Genomic DNA, 14,539 nt, shown 5'->3' with positions numbered 1-14,539 from the left:
GACACGTCAAGTTAGCGAAACAACACACTTTTCAATGAAAACAGTGAACGACAAAATTGAAATTGGTACAACTAAATCGAGGGTCCCGAACAACAAATTCAGGTGCAAGCCACGCTTTGATGCGTTAAGTTTAAGCCACTTTTTAAGCGAAACTTGGTAAATTCGTGTCAAGTTAGCGGAACAACACTCAATTTGAATGAAAACAGTGAGCAACAAAATTGAAATTGGCACAACTAATTTGAGGGTCTCAAACGGAAAATTTTGGTATAAGCCACGCTTTGGTGCGTCAAGTTTAAGTCACTTTTTGAAGTAAAAATTGGTAAATTCATGTCAAATTGGGAAAATGTCAAACATTTGAATGAAAACAGTGAACGACAAAATTGAAATTGGCACAACTAATTCGAGGGTCTCAAATGGCAAATTTTGGTATAAGCCACGCTTTGATGCGTCAAGTTTAAGTCACTTTTTGAAGCAAAAATTGGTAAATTCATGTCAAATTGGGAAAATGTCAAAAATTTGAAAGAAAACAGTGAACGACAAAATTGAAATTGGCACAACTAATTAACAACTAATTAACGGCAAATTCCCTCATACTTAGTTTTTCAAAAAAAAAATTGTTTAGAGATGGTGTTTCGCTAGGTTGATATCAAGTTAGCGAAACAACATATTTTCCTATGAAATCAATGAGCCACAAAATCGAAATTATCACAACTAATTAACGACTAATTAACGGCAAATTCCGGCATACTCAAGTTTTCAAAAAGACCTTTTTTAAGAGTTGTTGTTTCGCTAAGTTGATATCAAGTTAGCGAAACATCAAAAATATATATGAAAACAATGAACGACAAAATCAAAATTACCACAACTAATTAACGACTAAATAACGGCAAATTATGCACCTAGTCCCGTTTGGATCAGTGATGGGTGTTTCGCTAAGTTGACACTCATTTTTTTTTCCGTTTTTTTTTTTTTATTTTGACATTTCAATTCGGAGGAAAAGTGCCGTATATGCACAGTACACATAAAAAGGTAATATATTCCGAACTGACATTGGTCGCCAGATTGTCAAAACATGACACTTTGGCGACCAATGTCAGCTACCGAATTCTTAATTGTTTAAAATACCGACGAAAAACGCACAAAAACCGATAAACCACGCACACCACTAATTTTTAAACAATTATTTATCATTTTCCGCGATGAAACACGAAGAAAATTTGTTATTTTTCAATTTATAATATTTTTAAATGACATTTTATAAATTAAAACAAAAACAAATTTCCTGTTTACTGCGATTGAAATATAAAAATTAAAGGCCGACCTGACAGATTGGTGCCCATTTTTGACAAACAAATTTTGACAACGTTCGGAATATATTACCTTATTATGTGTACTGTGCCGTATATGTATATCATCCCTTCAAGCCTGGTACGCTGCTCGTAGCTCCCATACAAATTATCGAAAATTTTTAGCCGAGATAAAATGGATCCCATACAAGTTATCGATAACTTGTATGGGAATTTTATCTCAAGCCTGGTACGCTGCTCGCGCTAAATTTTAGCTCCCATACAAATTATCGAAAATTTTTAGCCGAGATAAAATGGATCCCATACAAGTTATCGATAACTTGTATGGGAATTTTATCTCAGCTAAAATTTAGCGCGAGCAGCGTACCAGGCTTCAGCTAAAATTTAGCGCGAGCAGCGTACCAGGCTTCAAGCAAGAAAACGGAGTTCAGAAAAGACACTCCGACCGAGAAAAACGGGGTTGCACTCACACACTTGCAACTTTTTGTGTATGAACACAGAGTCGAAGGAGAAATCGTGGTGAAAAAGAGTGAAAAGGAAAAAAGAACGTAGGAAAGACAAGGGCAAAAAAAAACAGCGTCATTTTGTTATTCCGTTTGTGAAGTGTCTCGTGTCGTGTCTTTTATAGTTAATTGTTTTTAAAATATATTAAATAATAATACAAAAATATGTTAAATTTACTATGAAAAATGAAATATGAAAAATGTTTAGTTTGCAAGTCGCGATTTTCAATGTGCAACCGGGAAGTGGAAGTTACAAAAATGAAAAAAATATATTTTGGCTTGAGACGACATCATTAGCGAAATGAAAGAATTCTGCACAACACCAACAACCAGCAGCAACAACAAATGAATTATAAGACTTATTGTATTTTAAGTTTGATATTGTATTTATTCTGATTAAAATAAAGTTTGTTTGTCAAAATAAAAAAAATTCAACGAAAAAAAAAATATATATTGTTCTTTTTTTGGTCGCAAATGCGTCATTTCTTTTTTTTGTTCCTTTTTCTGGTAGGTTTTCGCGGCTCCGATTCGGGTACGACTTCGGCTCCATTTTCTTGGAGTGGAGATTTTCACCACACCAATACATATGCAATCGGCTTCGCGGTGATTATAATTTCCATACTAATTTGAGCCGCCTTCGGACCCGTTTCTGAGCCGAATTCGGACTCAGCTCCACCTGAGGCGGAGTGAATTCGGACCGAGGTCGGATTTGTTTGCTTGAAGGGATGGTATAAAAACAGAAGAGGTCTGTTTGGGTACTGCCTAAAACAGAAATATTTCAACTTTTTTCAACATTTTCAGCCCAATTCCTGTTTGGGTACTCTGAAATTGTGCATTTTTTCACAAAAAAGATGGCCGCGAGAGAGAGAAAAATTTCCCCTTCTTGCGAATTTCTGCCCAGAAAATTTCATCGGACAAAAATCTGAAATCTGTCAAACGTAGTGCTTTCTCTGTTTTTCTTTATTTTTTCTTGTCGCACAACATAAACAAAACAAACTACAAACATGGCCGTGTGGCTTTTTTCTTGTTTTTCTTTTTATTTATCGCGTTTTAGTGGTGTAATATTCAAAATAAATTAATATTTTATGAACAAAAAATAAAAAAGTGTTTTAAAAACAATACAAAGTGGTGTACCTACCTAAGTATTTTTCATTTCTTTATTTTTTTTTTTCAATCGTGTTTATATTTTTTGAGGAACAAAGCAAAGTACAAGCATGGCTATGTTTTGTGCTTTTATATTTATTTATTGCGGTTTAGTGGTTAAGTGCTTCATTTTATAAATATTTTATGAAAAATTAAATAAAAAAAAGTGTTTGAAAAACAATACAAAAAGCTTTGATATTTTTCGTTTCTATATTTTTGTTTCAATTGGTGTTGTTGTTTACATTTTTGTTGTTGTGGAAAAAGTAGCAGAAAATTTTGTGCTAAAAGCGTTTGGGTACTTTTACACAATTTTTTTTTCTCTGAGAGAATTTCATCCCCACTCCTTAAAATTTGACAGGTTTCATATTTTTGTCCAAAAAGAACCCAAACAGACCTAAGGTATGATCATTAGAAAAAACTCCCCTTCAAGCCTGGTACGCTGCTCGCGCTAAATTTTAGCTCCCATACAAATTATCGAAAATTTTTAGCCGAGATAAAATGGATCCCATACAAGTTATCGATAACTTGTATGGGAATTTTATCTCAGCTAAAATTTAGCGCGAGCAGCGTACCAGGCTTCAAGCAAGAAAACGGAGTCCAGAAAAGACACTCCGATCTCCGACCGAGAAAAACGGGGTTGCACTCAAAAACTTGCAACTTTTTGTGTATGAACACAAAGTCGAAGGAGAAATCGTGGTGAAAAAACCAATACATATAAAATCGGCTCCGCGGTGATTATAATTTCCATACTAATTTGAGCCGCCTTCGGACCCGCTTCTGAGCCGAAGTCGGACCGAGGTCGGACTTGTTTGCTGGAAGGGGTAATAGAAAATCTTCCTTTTCATCTTTTTTAACTTTCCTTCTCTTTTGCCTCGCGCTTTGCGTTTAGGTGTAAAAGCAGACTGACAAGCGTTGGAATTTCTCAATTAATTCAACTTTTGTACATGAGCTTTTGATCTTTTTAATAAACAGTCTCCGGTCTATGGTGTTAAGTGTGTTTATGTGTAAAATCAAAAATAAAATCCAAAATATAAAAACATGACCGATAAAAACATTGAAGTTTTTGCCCCTGATGATTGTAAAATTAAAATTATTAAATGGAAAGTAAGAGAAGGTTTTCCAGTTAATAATTCACAAGTAATATTAGTTTATGAAGTCTGTGATAGCGTCAATAAGGAAGTAAAAAAACTCAAATCTACCAAAGTTGGTGTTGTGAAAAAGCGTTTGTATAAAGATGGCGCATTTGTCGAAAAAGGGTTCGTTCATAACAAATTGGTCAAAACAAAAAATACAAATTTTTACCAATTTCAAAAGTGTTGAAAATAATACAAAGTGTAATTAATTTTTTAGGTCAGCTCTACTATCTCTTTCATCATGTGTCCATACAACTGTTATCAAAGACATGTGTGCAGATTGCGGTGCAGATTTGCGCCAAAATGAAAATGTATGTACGAATCGATGTGCAATCAAACCTTATTAATAGATTTTTATTCATTCTAGGGTAATGCATCTGAGGCTTCTGTGCCAATGGTACATTCTGTGCCCGATTTGAAAGTGACACACAAACTCGCCCAAAAACTTGGTCAAGCTGATACGAAACGACTTCTGCAAGACCGTAAATTGGTATTGCTAGTAGATTTAGATCAGACTGTAATTCACACCACAAACGATAATGTTCCAAACAATGTTAAAGGAATTTATCATTTTCAATTGTATGGTCCTCATTCGCCGTGGTATCACACACGATTGCGACCCGGAACAGCAGAATTTTTGAAACGTATGTCTCAATCTTATGAATTGCATATTTGTACTTTTGGGGCAAGGAACTATGCTCATATGATTGCGCAACTTTTGGATCCAGATGGGAATTTATTTTCTCACAGAATTCTTTCCCGTGATGAGTGTTTTAATGCAACTAGCAAAACAGATAATTTAAAGTGAGTACATGGTTTTCACACAGGAACAATTTGAACTTAAACAAATATTTTGTATACGTTACTATTTTGTTTGTTTTTGATACGGTCGGAAGTTCATTTAATATTTACGTAAGATTATAGTAATATAACATAAATGAGGCGCGCCAAAGCGACCTAACCAACAAAAAAATTAAACTGGGTACACAGATAGAACCGCAATAATTATTAATTTATGAAATTAAAAAAAAAAGTTTTGAAAAAATTTTATTTTTAGTTTTAAAAACAAAACGGCAACACCGGCAATTTTTAACCCATAGAGGTTAAATTTTTTTTCATTACCGACGCACATAGGAGTATTTGCAGTAAAAACCTGGTCATAAGTCGATTTTCTGAAAATAAAAATTGACACAAAAAAGTTTGGCAAAGTGGGTGCAAAATAAACATGTGTCAATATGCGGCACTCGCACTCATTTTTTTGTTTTTCGATCGTGTCTTGTAAAAAAATGAGTTCAAAGTTAACTGTTACATCTACCTCATTTTTGTTTGAATGCAAAGTATTTTGGTAAGTGTTATTCTATATGCGATATCGAAGTGTTGTGATAGAAATCTAAAAAAAATTAAATGCTGAATTCTTCTTCAGTTATTTATTAACGATATTAATAAAGTTTTGGAGTTTTCTATTTTAATTCGGACTTAAGCCTTAACTACATTGGCTCAAAAAGTGAAAAAGTACAAAAGTGAAAATTTTCAAACTCATTTTTATATGTTTTTTCGGACTAGAAAATTAAAACAAATGATGCAGAAAGCTTATTTTTTCGTCTAAAAAACAATTTGTAAACTCTTTTTTTTACAAAAAAAATTGCGGTAGCGAGAAAAAAAATATTTTCACTTTTGTACTTTTTCAAAAAGTGGTGAATGTAGTTAAGCCTTTACAACTAGTATCTTAAAACTTGATGTTTTTGTTAAGTTATTATTTGAACTTTAATGATTTTGTTTTAGTATACCCCGTTATTCTGCGATGAATTGAAACTTATATATTCTTTAACACAATGCAACAAAAATTGGGTGCCCTTAGGTGCTCTTTAAAGAATTGAGGGTCAATTGACAATTAGTTTTTCACTTTCTGATAGAAAATACTCCTCACTTTATGCAACGTTTTTTATTTTTAAATTAAATTTACTGATGTCATTAGTGTATTTTATTTTGGGTGATCTTAATTAAGGTTAAGGAAGAGAGAAAAGAAACTGAGAATTGCGTAGGTATTAGGAAACAAATTTGAGAAAGGTCATTAATCAAATTTTTTAGTTTTTGATAAAAAAATAAAAATAACAAAAACTAGGTTTATATTGTATTTTCTTGTAGGAATACTGATTTTAAACAGAAATAATAACAAAAACCACGAAAAATAATAATGGCCAGGTTTTTGATGATACAATACTCCTATGTGCGACGTTTAAGAACAGAAATCATCAAAATTGGATCTGTAATTTGCTTTAGTTACTCCTCTAAAACATAATAAAACGATAACAATGCAAAAACATCCAAATTTCTTGATTAAAAAAAAAATCGATAAATTGTTAAATAAATTGCTCGACGTGTTTATGCTAGTAAATAGCGTATACATTTTTGTGCCCTTAATTTTGAAAGTGGACTAAGTCACTCCTAAAAATACGATCAAATCGAGCCTAAAAATAAATATTATTTAAGGGATAAAGACTAATTGAAAGCGAAATGGCAGTAAATAAATCGTTATAAAAAAATTGTTATGTAAGTTTTTCTTTAAACAATGCAAAAAGTGACTTAGTCCACTTTCATAATCATGGGCACATTTAAAAAATGTTGTTTTAAGTCGTACAGGTAGATCGAAAAACTAATGATACCAATCGATTTCTCAGGTCCGAAATAGGGGAAACAGTCAAAAGCGCACATGTCTTAAAATTAAAAAAAAAAAACTTGGACAGTGTAATTAATGAATATCTAAGATAATATTTAAAAACTAAGTTGTTCTAAATTTGCGCCATTAAAATTATGTAATTGGAATTCTTAAGAATATTGTTTTTTTTTTTAAGCTATTGCATAGATTTAAACGCAGGCCTGGCATGGGGAGCTAACCAAGAAATTTCGTAACGAAAAAATAGTACACCCCACACATAGATAACACTGGTTAACAAGGGTTCTGTTGCCGGAACAAAAATATACTTTTCTGAAGGTTTTTGGTGTGTTGAACTCGAATCCGAAGTCAAAAAAATTCTAGCAGCTCCCGTTTTTGAGATATTACCGTTAGAAAATGCAAAAAAACGTTTTTTTGAGTTTTTCGGACCTTATTCTATTGTATAAGGAAAATTGTTTGAGCATATTTAGTAACGGTTTCTATAAGAACTATTTCCCATCTTTCGATACCTGTTTAAATCTTTTCAATATCTTATGTATTGCCCGAGATATCTTAAACTGAAGTCAGTGGGTTTGGCTTCATATATCATAAAGAAGATAATGACATTATAAAATTTTTAAAAATATCAAACAACTGAGGATATCTCGGGAAGTAAAAAAGATATCGGAGAGATTTAAACAGATTTAAAAAGGTGGTAAATAGTTCTTATAAAAACCGTTACTAAATATGCTCAAACAATTTTCCTTATATAAAAGAATAAGGTCCGAAGTGCTGCACTTTCTAACGGTAATATCTCAAAAACGGGAGCTGCTAGAATTTTTTTGACTTCGGATTCAAGTTCAGCACACCGAAAACCTTCAGAAAAGTATATTTTTGTTCCGGCAACAAAAAAAAAAGTTTAATTTTGTAAACCAGTGTAATGTATGGTATGGTGTCTATGTATTTTATTATTTTCTTCTAAATTTTGTTCAACTTCCTTAAGTCAGACAGAGAGGGTTATAAAAATTGTGTTAGACAACAAAGAGAGGAGTAAGGAAGAAGACCATAAATGATGTGTCTGCAGAATAAATCAGAATCAAAAAAAATTATCTGTATTTTCTTTTCTTTTCTCTTCCCATTCTTCTGTTTCTTGTTCAACTTCTTGTGATTTGTGAACGAGTAAAGCGTTGCATTGCGCTTGCGATATTAAATCAGAAGAGTGTGTTTTCTTATTTTTTTTTTTGTCTGGAGAAGTTTATGACATGAGATTGGGTGTATGCATGTTTTCAAATGTGACCTTGTTGTTGTATATGAATTGATAGGTAGATAAAAAAAAAACATAATCATTGGTTTTGTGTAGTGTAGGTAAATAAATTATAATTGCATAAGTCGATAAAAAATGCAATGCAATAGCTTTACCGCGGCAGTCCTCGAGTGACACAAGTCTTTTTTTTTTGTAATGGGTTTTCATTCATTGGCCGGGTTGTCATTCCAAAATCGATTATCACCAAATAATATTTCGACGATGGGGCTAATTTCCGTGACTTATACAAATAATCACTCACTATCATCACAGAAGATTTGGTTTCCTATTTTTGTTTGCTTTCCGTAACTCGATTATCATCATAAAAACTATTGTGCTTTTAAAGCTAGAAAGGTATCGGCCTGGGTTAATTTGTAAACAAAATTAGAGCCATTTTCTTCACTACAAGTTGAACTCAACTTGAGGATTTTTATTCTCAACTTTTGATTTTGTTTTTCTTCACTAAGAGCCGTTTTCTTCACTAAAAGTTGAAGTCAACTTGAGGATTTTCATTCTCAACTTGTGATTTTGTTTTTCTTCACTCAAAGTTGACAGTTTCAACTTTTGATTCTCAACTCTCGAGTTGGTCAACTTCTGGTTTGCTCAACTTCCGAAAATAGTAGAAGTTAAGGGAGCAAACCTGAGAGTTTTCAGTGAAATGTCATATTTTTTTCTTCATTTTGATGGTGAATCGTGGCAAAAACTCTTTTATTTTTGTTTTCATGGACAAATAATTGAGAATACATATTTTCCAATTTATTCATTAAAAATTGTCATTCACATTTTCCAACCATTTTTTTTTTACATCCCGTCAACATCGCTTTTGCACACACACAATTTTGCACAAAAATTATTATTCCTTTTAAATTCATTTTTACAGAAAAAGAAACAAAGTAAAATGCATTTAAATTTATTACTAAAATGAATTTGACATTTTGACAAAAAAAAAAATTGCACCGGATTTATACAGAACTTCAATTTAAATGACTTGCTCGATTGCTTTTTTAAATTTGAAACTGACACTATTAGTATAAACTGTCACAAATATCCCAGGGATATTTTTCAAACTGGAAGTTGGCCAACTTCTGTTTTTTCAAAGTGAAGAAAACAAATGTTCAACTTTTGATTCAACCTTCGAGTTGAAGTCAACTCTCAAGTTCGCCAACTCTCGAGTTTGCTTCAAGTTGAGCAATAGTGAAGAAAATGGCTCTAAAAGTTGACAGTTCCAACTTTCGATTCTCAACTCTCGAGTTGATCAACTTCTGGTTTTCTCAACTTCCGAAAAATGCAGAAGTTGGGAAAGCAAACTTCAGATTTTCTATCAAATGTCATGCTTCTTCTTTTAATTTTTGTTTCAAACATTTTTTTATGCTGATACGAAACATTATTTATGGAAAATTGGGAATTAAACTGAAAAATAGCGAATGAAATGGCTTCTAGGAAATTTGATTTATCACCGATTTTTTTTTTACATCACTTCAAAATTATTGCACTAACAGAAGAAAAAAAAATTGCTTAATATTAACTTATAGCAAAAAAAAAAAAAAACAAAGAAAAATGCATTCTAAAAACACTGATTTTATATACATATATTTTGTTTAATTTAAAAATAAGTTTGACTTTTTGAACTAAAAAATTGCGCAACTTCATTTTAAATGACATACACGTAGATTTTCAAATTTGACTGACAGTCTTGTTGGCCAACCTTTGTTTTTAAAACTCGAGAGTTGAGAAAAAAATAGTGAAGAAAACAAAATGTTCAACTTGGGTCTCCTTTTAACAGATTAACTTGTTAATAAAACATTTCGTTTTGTTATTGGGTCTCAACTTCCGAGTTGAAGTCAACTCTCAAGTTCGCCAACTCTCAAGTTCGCCAACTCTCAATTTTTAAGTTGTGCAATAGTGAAGAAGTGAAGAAAATGGCTTTTACTCTATTTTCGTGAATTTTATCAATTTTATAGAAACTCTTTATATTAATAAGCACAAATATAAATTTCTACATGGCCGTGTTTTTTTTTTTTTTTGTAAATTAGAACTTAGCTCAGTAAAATTTTGTACCATAAAGAAAATGATTACTATGGATAAACTAAAGTATTCGTTTGTTGTGGGTATAGAAATTTAGATAAAGCTAAAGTTAATAAAGAAGTTCCAAGGGTTAGTCTCTAGAACTCAGGTGAGTCCGATTGTAACATTCCAAAAAAAAAGGTCGTTTCATTTATACGTCGAAAAATACATAGCACAATTTTGCGCAAACAACATACCGTCAAATAATGTCTTCAAATATTGTTTTTTTAGAGTCGGAAATGAATTCATGGTAATCATTTTTACATTTATTATATCATAATAATTTTTTTTTTTTTTTTGTATGTGTTAAAATAAAAATTGACTGCTAAATAATTTAATATAAGTGAATATCATGATTTAAAAGTTAAACCTTTGTTAAAATAAAATTTAGCTTACCTCGTCTATTTAAAAATTCTTTTTAAACTATATTTTCCAATTGCAGAGCTTTGTTTCCATGTGGAGATTCAATGGTCTGTATCATTGATGACAGGGAAGATGTTTGGAATATGGCATCAAATCTAATCCAAGTAAAACCGTATCATTTTTTTCAACATACAGGTGATATAAATGCTCCACCAGGACTCTCAAAACATGAGTTGGACGGAAAAGGTGTTGATTTTAAAGGTAAGGTCATAAGTCCTAGCAATTTTTTTTATATAATCTTGTAAAATTATCTAGTATCTATAGTATCTCAAGAAAAAAGTAAAAAAAAATTAGTGTCCTTATGTACGGCCAAATTATGTGAAAAATATGTATACCCAATACCTACACCCATCGTTTGTTCTGTAGATCTGCCATACGTCCACTTCGAAATGCCGTTTAAATGGGTCTTCCAACAGGATAATAACCCAAAAAACTCCAAGAAAACAGTTGTAAAACATTTAGACTGAGGTCCATGGAGTGGCCTGCTCAGTCTCTCGATCTCAATCCTTTCTAGAATCTATCGGCGGATACAAAAAAAGAATTTTCTAAAGCCAAATCTAAAAAAACGGCAGGTCTGGTGATCTATAACACCTCAAAAATGCCAGGGATTTTCGACTCTTAAAGTTACTTAAAGGGGGTTAATAAGTAGAAGCCTACAAACTATTAATTATTTTGATCTATACAATAGTGTCCTAAAAGTTTGATGTTTCTACTAAATATAACTTTATTAACATCCAATTCTAAAATTTTGATGGTGTGCGTATGTGTTTATCGTGCCTGCCAGGATATTTGGCTGTTTGACTCTGTGTCACAGGAAAAAATCATTCAAATATGATAATCATATGTGACAATCACCTTGAGCCGACCAAATTTATTTTTAGGGATTTACCTTACTTCTCTTTAAGTTTATGAAACAAAAATCAAATCTCGTTTATGTGTATCAGATTTCATTATTATCACTATTTTTATTATTATTGACAGTAAAAATATAATTAAAGTTGTTACCTATCATTATTAGTTTTACTAAAAAGTACATATCGTCCCCCTCAGGCTAAAAGCATCAATGTAAAAAATGGAAAACTTGGAAAGGTCGGTTTTCAAAGCTGATATTTGTCGTAGTTTACGGTACAATTCAACATTTACCGATTGGAAAAACATTAATATACTAATAAACTTTTGGCAAATTTTTAGTTATACGGAAAGTGATAAGGAAGCAAAAGTAAAAAAAAAAATTATTTGCTCATTAATGGCTGTGGCTTAAGGGGGACGATATGTAGAGAAATATTTACATCACTCACTACCAAAATCTTTCGGTTTCATGTAATTTTTAGACTTGAAAAGTGCAACAACTGATGACGAGAACATTGATGACAACGTAGCAACGAAAGATGTTCCGAAAAGCGAAATGTCACAACCAGTAAATGAAGAAACGACGGAAACCAATCTTGAACCCAGTAATGTCGAAACTGTCCCGAAAGAAGAAGATGAAGTCAGCAATATCAATACTGTCCCGAAAATTGAGGATGACAAAGAAGTTGAAGTTAATAAAGTCCATACCGAAAACATAAGTGCGGAGAAAAATGAGTTTATTGACGTTACAAGCAATAGTCCCGAAGAGAACGTGAAACCTCTTGATGGATCTCAACAAATAAAAATAATCACAGATGTTACAGCTAAAGAAATCGAAATCGAAGATCCTGATGATTATTTACTCTATCTAGAGGTAATATTAAAGAATATTCACAGAAGGTTCTATGAAATCTACGACGAAACAAAAGAGATTCCCGATTTAAAAATTATTGTTCCGAAAATTCGTTCTGAAGTACTGCGCAACAAGAATTTAGTATTTTCTGGCTTAGTTCCGACAAACATGAAGTTAGAACAAAGTCGAGCTTATTTTATAGCAAAAAGTTTAGGAGCCAATGTGAGCCAGAACATAAGCGACGCAACTACTCATTTAGTTGCGGTCACTTCGGGTACCTTTAAAGTAAATGCAGCTAAAAAGAAAATAAATATTAAGGTTGTCAATGCTAATTGGCTTTGGTCTTGCGCCGAACGCTGGGAAATTGTAGACGAAAGACTATTCCCGCTGGATCGAAAAAATAAAAACAAAACTCGCCAACCACCAGCGCACTGTCACAGTCCGGAACATGTAGTCAATTATAGTGAAAAGTCTGAAATCTCGACATCGTCGAGTATGCAAGGAGATGAACCAGAAAAGTTTATTGACACCATAAATCCTTTGCTTAGCTTTTCAAATGCTGACCTAGCAGACATGAATAAAGAGTTTGATCAATTCTTCGAGTCAGACTCTTCCACCGAGGATGAACACGTTAATATTGGTAATTATCTATATATTGAATTTTCTGCAAAAAATGCCCTTTAAAAATTAGATTTATAAGTTGAAAAACTTTTCGAAATATTCAATACTTAAACTTTTTATATCAATCGTTCTTAATATTTATTCTTTAGAAAATCCTCCAGTTGATAAAACTCTAAGAAAACGAAAACGCCAAGAGAAAGAAGAAGAACGTCAGCGTGAATTTTTCTCACGAGAACAAAGGAGTCTTCTTGTCAAAGAAGAACATCCGGAAAATGATGAAAAAAGCTCAGCAGAAGATGAGGATGAAATGCCGAGTACAAAATTTCGGAGAGGTAAAATATATTATAGCTTTATAACCAGTGATGAATTTATAAGATTTGCGATATTTTAAGAGGGGATAAAAGCACTTAGTAATTTTTTCGTGAAACGAAAAACAAAAAAATAAATAATAGCTCAGGGGCTTTATATTGTAAAACACGATTACCGTTGAAACTACTTCGTTATCGTTCAAACGCGATTACGTATTACGATAATCGTTTTATTTCAACGATACTCCTTTATCTTTACGACTGCTATTTCCCTATCGTTCCTAAAAAAAAATAATATTTTTTTCGGTTTAGTCTGGAAAAATGACTTTCTCGTTTAGCATAATCGCTCTTTGTCGTGACTATCGTTTACTTGCCACTCGTTTCGTATTATGACCCCCTGCATCTTTATTAGTTCTCTTTAACGAGGAAATAGTTAAATCAGAATAGGACAGGACAGAAATGTCAGAACAGAAAACAACAGTTTTCAGAAATCTGTAACATGTTGTAACTATTTTTTTCTCCCCGTTGGAAAACAAAAACAGAGGTGTGCGATGAGAACAACCGGCAAAAGATACAAAATTCATCACTGACTATGATTATGTTATTCATTAAACTTAACAAGATAAATTTTATATAAATATAATATTTTTATAAGGGGAACATTTGCCATCTGACTTGGACATTGGCTCTGAATCAAATGACGGATCGGACCCACAAGACAATGAAGATGACGGCGATTGGAATATGATGGGAGCCGCATTAGAAAGGGAATTTCTTGGACTAGACGACTAAAATTGAAAATTGTTCAGTTGTTGTTTTTATATGTTAAAAGGAGTCGAAATCGTTGTAAAGAAGTATATTATTTTTTTTTAAACAATAAATAATCTTTTACTCCTATGGAGTAAATATTTTAGTTTTGGGTTTACTATCATTCAGTGTGTCTCTTTGAATGAGAACTACAGAATGTGTAATTATGTGCGGTTATTTAATAAAAAAAAACCTATCAAGCCTTAATTTAGTGACACGTCAAAGTTCATAGAAAAAATAAAAAAGTAATTAATACAATTTCTTTTTTTTCTATTAAAGGTATCTGCCATAAAATCGTTTTCTTGATTTCTGATTTTTTCGTAAACGACTGAACCGATTAATTACATAAAATTTTGAAAAAATTAATTCGACATTTTTTTTTTTCTTAAACCAAGTGAAAAAGTAAAAATTGCAGGCTATATGCGGGAGGTGACCGATGATTGATTACAGGTGACAGATGACAAAAATTTTGAATTAAACATGAAAAAAAAAATTCAAGTGACATAAAAAATATATTCAAACTGGTGGCCCTAACTCATAATTAACTAACTATAGGAATTTCCCTTTAACTC

General features: G+C 32.0%; 1 protein-coding gene across 1 annotated transcript; it reads left to right on the top strand.

Moving 5' to 3' along the window:
* The first annotated feature begins 3,913 nt into the window (after positions 1–3,913).
* On the top strand, positions 3,914–14,073 carry LOC129913520 (RNA polymerase II subunit A C-terminal domain phosphatase). The gene is made up of 7 exons (XM_055992257.1): positions 3,914–4,209; positions 4,304–4,397; positions 4,454–4,890; positions 10,549–10,730; positions 11,861–12,871; positions 13,002–13,184; positions 13,816–14,073. The coding sequence occupies exons 1-7, from the start codon at positions 3,992–3,994 to the stop codon at positions 13,950–13,952; spliced, it is 2,262 nt and encodes a 753-aa protein (XP_055848232.1). The 5' UTR covers positions 3,914–3,991; the 3' UTR covers positions 13,953–14,073.
* The last annotated feature ends 466 nt before the right edge of the window (positions 14,074–14,539 follow it).

The sequence above is a fragment of the Episyrphus balteatus genome, chromosome 1 (genome assembly GCF_945859705.1).
Source record: "Episyrphus balteatus chromosome 1, idEpiBalt1.1, whole genome shotgun sequence".
NCBI lineage: Eukaryota > Metazoa > Arthropoda > Insecta > Diptera > Syrphidae > Episyrphus > Episyrphus balteatus.
The sequence above is the reverse complement of the archived record's forward strand: the minus strand, read 5'-3'. Positions and strand labels throughout refer to the sequence as shown.